The sequence below is a fragment of the Hordeum vulgare genome, chromosome 7H (genome assembly GCF_904849725.1).
Source record: "Hordeum vulgare subsp. vulgare chromosome 7H, MorexV3_pseudomolecules_assembly, whole genome shotgun sequence".
NCBI classification, from domain to species: Eukaryota; Viridiplantae; Streptophyta; class Magnoliopsida; order Poales; family Poaceae; genus Hordeum; species Hordeum vulgare.
Window position 1 is genome coordinate 601,770,560 of NC_058524.1, and position 8,207 is coordinate 601,778,766.

General features: G+C 45.3%; 1 protein-coding gene across 1 annotated transcript; it reads left to right on the top strand.

The window, feature by feature from the left end:
- The first annotated feature begins 279 nt into the window (after nt 1-279).
- LOC123413431 (V-type proton ATPase catalytic subunit A) lies at nt 280-7,219 on the top strand. The gene is made up of 19 exons (XM_045106366.1): nt 280-531; nt 1,097-1,223; nt 1,327-1,382; nt 1,473-1,529; nt 1,618-1,729; nt 1,840-1,877; nt 2,013-2,114; nt 2,196-2,252; nt 2,333-2,404; nt 2,566-2,667; nt 2,782-2,977; nt 3,523-3,629; nt 4,089-4,283; nt 4,381-4,467; nt 4,558-4,662; nt 4,994-5,091; nt 5,178-5,256; nt 6,563-6,651; nt 6,761-7,219. Exons 1-19 carry the CDS (start codon nt 283-285, stop codon nt 6,873-6,875), a joined length of 2,043 nt encoding a protein of 680 aa, XP_044962301.1. The 5' UTR covers nt 280-282; the 3' UTR covers nt 6,876-7,219.
- Nucleotides 7,220-8,207: the final 988 nt, after the last annotated feature.

The window sequence follows — 8,207 nt, forward strand, 5'->3', positions numbered from 1 at the left end:
CCAAATTTTTTTTGAAACAAGGTCAAATGCAAGTTCCTAAAGGCAGATGAGAGATCGGTTCCTTTCTCTCGATCTGAAAGGGCGGATCCGAATATTGTTACCGCTCCGGACCAAATCTGAGAGCGCTAAAATAACCCGGGGGTGGCCAATGGGCGGCCGACGTGTGCCCGGCTGTCTGTCTCCGGACTCTGGAGATCGGGTAGTAAACAATTCCTGCCCGGGGGGGGCCCACCTCCCAGAGTTTTTTTTTCTTTTTGAGACGAGCCCCCACCTCGCGAGCAGATGAGTCGTGGCTGGAAATCGTTCGTGTCCCCCTTCTTCATCACCACCTCCTCGGGGCTCCAGGCGTCTCCAGCCCAGATCGACAGGGACTCGCCCTCCTCCGCCCCCCTCCCCCGCTCCCCGCTCCGCCGCGCCGCGATCCCGTCTGACGCCGGCGACCCCAGCGCGCCGGACGCCATGGCGCACGGCGACCGCATGACCACCTTCGAGGAGAGCGAGCGCGAGAGCGAGTACGGCTACGTCCGCAAGGTCCGCATCCTCCTCTTTCCTCTCTCTCTCTCTCTCTCTACTTTCCTCCACCCCCTTACCCTCCGCTCCGCCCCGCTACGCCGGCTGGATCGCTGGATCTCCTCCGATCCGTGGACGCGGCCGCGCGGGCTTTGGAATCGGGCCGTCTCTGCCGCTGGATCTCCCGAGCTCGCCTCGATCGCGACCGACGACGCGGTGTCCGCGCGCGCTCGTCGCGCGGGTGTCGGGATTGCCGGGGAGATTCGTCGAATTGGGCGGCCTGGGTTGGGATGGGATTCCGACGGCGACTGGATCGTGGGATGCGTCTGCCGGGTCAATGGGTCGCCATTGGATCCTTAGCTAGCTGGCCAGGGTAGCACGGAACCAGTGTGGCCGGGCAGGTTCAGATCGCGAGATTCTGCTCCGATGTGCCTGTAACCGACTGCTCTTGCTCGGGCTTTAGCCGGATGGCGATGATTTGTCGATCCGTAGTCTGATCTGGAGTGGCGTGAAGGGGTTGCCCTCTTACCGGTTCCTGATGAATCGTGATGCATTGTCTCACCATTGTGCTCTGCTCTTGTACTAGGTCTCTGGACCCGTGGTGGTGGCCGATGGCATGGGCGGTGCCGCCATGTACGAGCTCGTCCGTGTCGGCCACGACAGCCTCATCGGCGAAATCATCCGTCTCGAGGGCGATTCAGCCACAATCCAAGGTACGGCAGAGCGTGATTTTGCCTTGCACATTGAGTTTTCTCCACAGGGACGTGCGTAGCTAAGAAGATTCTCACATGTTTTATCCGTCTCTACTGTATGCAGTTTACGAGGAAACAGCTGGGCTAACGGTCAATGATCCCGTGTTGAGAACAAAAAAGGTGAAATGCAACCTGATTTTGATTGGCGCTTCAGAAAGCCAACTTTTGTTTTACTCTGTTTTAACACGCTATATGGCTGGGTTTATGCAGCCTCTTTCATGTGAGTTGGGACCTGGTATTCTTGGAAACATCTTTGATGGGATCCAGGTAAGATAAACAAAGCAAGCACCACTTTTATTATGCTTTCCGGGAGCTTCTGTTCTGATGGTATGACTTCATAATCGTCTCATTGCAGCGTCCTCTGAAAACTATTGCTATCAAATCCGGAGATGTCTACATTCCACGTGGTGTTTCAGTCCCTGCTCTTGATAAAGATCAGCTGTGGGAGTTCCAGCCAAACAAGCTAGGTAATTTATGTGATAGCATGCTATGCTACAAAAGATAATTACGATGTTAACATGCCTCTTCTAATTTTTGTCCTGTACATGAAGATCAATAATTTGGACTTTTGTTTCAGGTGTTGGAGATAATATCACAAATGGAGATCTATACGCTGTGAGTTTGCAGGATATCTTACTTCACCCTTTTTGATAACTTCTATATAGCATTCCTGCCTAAGGTTTTCTTGTTCTCCAATCTGTGGATTTTTAACTTCTATATGCATCCTTATGCTGTATTGCTGCCTTGCAGACCGTATTTGAGAACACATTGATGAAGCACCATATTGCACTCCCTCCTGGTGCTATGGGAAAGATAAGCTACATTGCCCCTGCTGGTCAGTACAGTCTGCAGGTTAGTAAATGTTACTTAAAGATCTGCTACTTTCATATCTTCTTCATAACTTCATTTGACGGCCTGTTACTTTTTATGCAGGATACTGTGCTGGAATTAGAGTTTCAGGGCATCAAGAAAGAGTTCACTATGCTCCACGTAAAGCATTTTCCCTTCATAAAGTTTGAATATTTCATGATTTCACATTTCTTATCGATTGCCATATTTCTGCTCTGCAGACATGGCCTGTGCGGACACCAAGGCCTGTTGCATCAAAACTTGCTGCTGACACACCTCTTCTAACAGGACAGGTATACGAGCTAGCCACTCAAAACAATGATCTCCTGATAAAGTTATTTGTATCAGTGTCAATATATTTATTTGCCAAATGCACCAAACATCGGAAGTGATGTTCCTGTGTTAGTCCATCATATTTTTGATGCATCTAACATCTATTGTGAATTGGTTTCAGCGTGTACTTGACGCACTGTTTCCCTCGGTGCTTGGAGGAACATGTGCTATTCCTGGAGCTTTCGGTTGTGGAAAAACTGTCATTAGTCAGGCGCTCTCAAAGGTCTCATGGCTATTCACCTCTTGTTGCATAACTGATATTTTAGTTCAGCTCAGGATGTTTGCCTTCAAATTTATCAATGTGTTAATTTCTTCTGACTCAAATTACCTTTTACAGTACTCCAATTCCGACACTGTGGTTTATGTGGGTTGTGGAGAAAGAGGAAATGAGATGGCTGAGGTCCTTATGGACTTCCCGCAATTGACAATGACATTGCCTGATGGACGTGAAGAATCAGTCATGAAAAGAACAACGCTTGTGGCTAACACCTCCAACATGCCTGTCGCTGCTCGTGAAGCCTCCATTTATACAGGTAACATACACTTGTTGATGTTTTTTTTAGTTGGCATCCTAGCAGTCTACTGTTACAGCCTTGTAGGCATGCCTTTCTATCTTAAGCAGTTCCCGTGTTCAACAGCATCATATTGTTTGCGTTACTGAAATGAGTACTTCTATAAGTTTTATCATAGCATTGAATTATTGCAACTTGTGGTTTTCCCATTTGTATCTATCTGTCTATGTACAATTGTACATACTGGCTAGTTTTAGTATTTCTGGGGCTTCATGGGACAAATTCGAACCATATAGTAAGTGTAAAAGCAGCATCCATAGGTAGAGACAGGCGGGCACATCTGTAAGGCGTTATCATTAGTTTTAGTAGAACATTGTGGATATATGCATCTTATTTTAGCATTAATTTCTGTGAACTTGGTAGCCTACATCTTGTAGTCAATCGGCCTAAGTGATCCAGCCTGCATAGTTTCCTGCTAATTTGCTAAAGAGCCATCATGTTCATGCTTTTCAGCTGTTTTTTTCTCTATGAACCAGACAATCATGTGTTTTTTCCCTCTATTCCAGGAATTACTATTGCTGAATACTTCCGTGACATGGGCTATAATGTTAGTATGATGGCTGATTCCACGTCCAGGTGGGCCGAAGCATTGCGTGAAATTTCAGGACGTTTGGTATGATGCTTCCTTCTGCGGCTTCCAGTTTCATTTATTGCCATTTTAACTTATGTTCACTACTGTATATATTCTCTCATGCAAAATACGAATACATTCTTATTGATTTCTGAAATTCCTGACTACTATTCATGATAAAGGTTTAATTTTTTCTCCTTCGTGTTGATTCAAGATTATGATTAGAACTGTTTATTAATTCCCCTTTAACTAAGCTCTTTACATTAAAGAATCCGATGGTAGCGGACAGTATTTTTAAAATTCAAGAACATTATTGCAAAATGCTAGAACAAGTACTTTGCTGCAGAACTAAAATCACATCATACATGAAATACTTACTGCCAAGACATTTAACTAGTGAATTCTTGAGTTAAAAGTTACTCTTGCACATACGCGTTGATTACAGTTATACTTGCATACTAATGTGATTTTTGAACTAATGCTGTGCTCAATATGCTATAGGCTGAAATGCCTGCGGATAGTGGTTACCCTGCGTATTTGGCTTCACGGTTGGCATCCTTCTATGAACGTGCCGGGAAGGTGCAATGTCTTGGCAGTCCAGACCGGACAGGCAGTGTCACAATTGTTGGCGCCGTCTCTCCTCCTGGAGGAGATTTTTCAGATCCTGTTACCTCTGCAACCCTCAGTATTGTGCAGGTAAGGAAACTGTTCGGTTACGAACCTTTAGGTAGTCACACCTGCAGAATTTCCATTGCTTTACTATCAGGTACTAATTAACTGCTCTGAATTGCAGGTCTTCTGGGGACTGGATAAGAAACTGGCTCAAAGAAAGCATTTCCCATCTGTTAATTGGCTCATTTCTTACTCAAAATACTCCACGGTTATTCTCTAACTTGCCCAGAATTTCGATGCAAGTAATATTAGTGCACTCTGTTATACACTTATACTAACGCGCTATCTTCTGCACTAGGCTTTGGAAGGATACTATGAAAAGTTTGACCCTGGCTTTATTGACATGAGAACAAAAGCACGTGAAGTGTTGCAGAGAGAGGATGATCTAAATGAAATTGTCCAGGTATTTATGTCCACCTTGTCTCTCACTTTGTTGCTGAGGATCCATTCCCAAATTTGTTGGCTTGCTTTGTTATTTTGAATTTATCATATGAGCAACGGTTGAAACTCTTAAAAATTAGTGCTTTTGTTTCCTGGTTTATTTTTTATTTACACTTAATCATGTTTTTAGTAGACGATGAATTGCTTAAGCTCTCCAATCTGTACTTTAATGTTATTATATATTCTGAAGAGTTCCATATATGGAGAGAACAGATTGGTGCTTTTGTGGTTTGCGGAATGCAGTTGCTGACACATGCACATCATCACTGGACTAATATTTTTCAATTTGTCAGCTTGTTGGTAAAGATGCACTGGGAGAATCTGACAAGATTACGTTGGAGACAGCCAAACTTCTGAGGGAAGATTATTTGGCACAGAACGCTTTTACCCCGTGAGTGATACCCTAGTCTGATTTTTATGGATACCTTCTAGCTGCATAACCATCTCAACTCTGATCATGAAAATCTGCTGTAACAGATACGACAAGTATTGTCCATTCTACAAATCTGTTTGGATGATGCGCAACATTATTCATTTCAATCAATTAGCGAATCAGGTAATCCCACTTTCTGTGACCTTTTTTGTCCCTACAGCTTAAGATTTGCACAATCAGATTAGATGTTTCAACATGAAAGTATGGAGTTAGGAAGGTTGCCCTTTTCGTCTAAAGTTTGATTTGGTTCCATTGGGAAGGTTTCCTTTTTCATCTAAAGTTTTATTTTACCGAATCTTGATCAACGGGATTATTGCGGAAATGGTTAATTCTTGGTGTTCAATGGTCCCAGTAACAATTATTATATCATGCTTTATTCTGTCCTTAATCCCACGTCAGTATCTATTTTAGTACATGGGTTATATCAAGTAGGCCTAAAAAGGGTACCGTTAGTTACACTTTACCCAGTACCCCAGTTGTTTAGCACCAGAAGCCACTTGCACAAATCCCAGGTTAAAGTGAAATTTAGTTGCAATTTTCTTAATGATCAAAAAATCATTGACATCAACCTCTGGTCTGTTTGAGTTTACTTCCATGCCTCACCGATTTGAGCTTTGATGTGCCCTCATCATGCTAACACTCCGTGTCAGAGCTGTGGCAGTGATTATAACTTGATGAGCAGGCCTGGGTTATAGTTAGGCAACTTTGGACTAAAATATGTACATTTTTGTTTTTTAGAAGAATATACATTTTTGGTAATAGCACAAACATTTAGGTTTAGATGTAACTGAGTGCCTGTTTGGTTCGTGGTTAACTTTGCCACGCTTTGGCTTGCCTTACGGAATCTTGCCACTCTTTGTGTATATTGACACGTGGGACTTGTTTCTTACAAAAAGAATCTCGCCTTAGGTGTGGCTATAAAATCAAACAACCACCTAACTTGGTCAAACTTGCCTAATTTGGGGTTTTGGCTAGGAACCAAACAGCCCTTACTCAAGTACTCCCTCTGTAAAGAAATATAAGAGCGTTTAGATCACTGTTTTAGTGATCTAAACACTCTTATGTTTGTTTACGGAGGGAGTAGAATATTAGCATCGGCTAGCCTGGCAATGAGATGGAACTTAAACTAAATCCATTCTACTTAAACTAAATCCATTCTATAAAGGTGCATAGTGCATGAAAAGGAAATAAAGTAGCCAGTCAAAAAGACCTGGATGTTTTGAGAAAATGAATGGTGATAGGCGCTTATTGTACAGCTGACATATGAAGTATTTATAGACTCATCTCTTACGTAAACTATTTTCATTTACTGGAACCAAGTTTCTTTTATTAGTACAAGTGGTGGAGTTATTTCCATCATCATAAAGGAAATATGCAAACATGTAAAAGTTTGCTTCTTAATCTTAATATGTGTATGCTTGTTTTGCAGGCTGTGGAGCGAGCAGCCAATGCTGATGGACACAAGATAACCTACGCCGTCGTAAAGAGTCGCATGGGTGATCTATTTTACCGCCTTGTGTAAGTATTCCAGTCTATATTCAAATTGATACTTATTTGTATCGTCCCTATTTAATAAATATTTAGTGAGAACAAGAAATACTTATACTTTGTTTTTTGTACTTGACAGATCCCAAAAGTTCGAAGACCCCGCAGAAGGCGAAGACGTCCTTGTCGCGAAATTCCAGAAGTTATACGACGACCTTACCGCCGGGTTCCGCAACCTAGAAGACGAGGCTAGGTAAAAGAAAGAAGAAACGTTGTGTATGGCCACCGTGTAAACAATAAGGAGCACCAAATGCTGTGAACGACTTGCGAGCAATTTGCTTTTGCTTCACCGGAGTTTGTGTAGATGCGAATTACGTTTCAGGATCCCCTTTTTTTGCGACAGACAGACAGCCTTGTTTTTTCAGGATTTTACATTATTTGGTCTCCAGCGCCAGGATGCAAGCCATTATTTTTCCCCATGTGTACCATTATTTGTTGTAAGAAGATTGAACACCGGTGGACATGTTCATAGTGGAATAAGCACGATGTCCATCTACTTGAACATCAATAATGTCTATATTCATATTTATTTTTGCCAGTATTCTTCCATTGTGATTTACAGTACTATTTCAGGCCTCTCGATTGGTAACATTATCTGCAAAAGAACTTTGCTTATGTACACCCCAGTGGTCCAGTACCCCACTAGAGGTTGTACGGATTCGATGCAAATTGAAGGTGGAGATTACAAGTGAACCATTCAAAGAAAAAATGGTAATATAGTACGTTGATGTGTGATTATGAATATTGTACGGCAATGAACCTAGTAACCAACTCAGCCGCCGCCTCAGTGCTCCTCTTCCTCACCCTAATTTAAATTTTCTTAGAGCATCTCCAACAGAGCGGTGACGGGAAAACCGCGCGCGGGAACCGCTTGCGCGCGCGCGAAAAGGCGGCAGCTCGCGCGCCGCTCCCTCGCGCCATCGTTCTGCGCTCTCTCTTCCTCTGCCTCTCGCGACGCCGCCGCCGCCCGCCGCCCCACAGCGCCGCCACCGCTCCAGCGCGCCGCGCCGCCGTTCTGCGTCGGGCTACCGCGGCGTCCGCCAGTGCCCCAACGGCGGGTTCTACGCCGAGATACGCTCCGGCGATCTCCGGCTTAGCCTCGGAACCTACGACACGGCGCACGAGGCCGCCCGGGCGTTCGACGCGGCGGCGTGGCGCCTAGGCAGGCCGCGTCTCTAAATGAACTTTCCGGACGTCCACACGCTCCAGCAGGCGTTAGACCTCGCCCCGCCGCCTCGTCTAAACTCCGCACAAGACCGTGCGGAGCACACTGCGCTGCAGCGCCGCCTCCTCGTCGCCCAGGAGGACGAGCGGGTCATGGCGGAGTGGCGCCGGCGCCACCCAGAGGACGTCGCCTACGAGTAGGAATATTGGGCAGGACGCCGCGAGGAGGACACGCGCCGGCGCCGCGAGGAGCGGTTGGACAGGCGTCGTCGGAAGGCATTGACGTGTGCGCAGGCCGACCTCGTCAATGCAGGCGGGAGGTCCTTCTTCACTGAAGAAGATGAGCGTTGGTTTGACATCTGGCT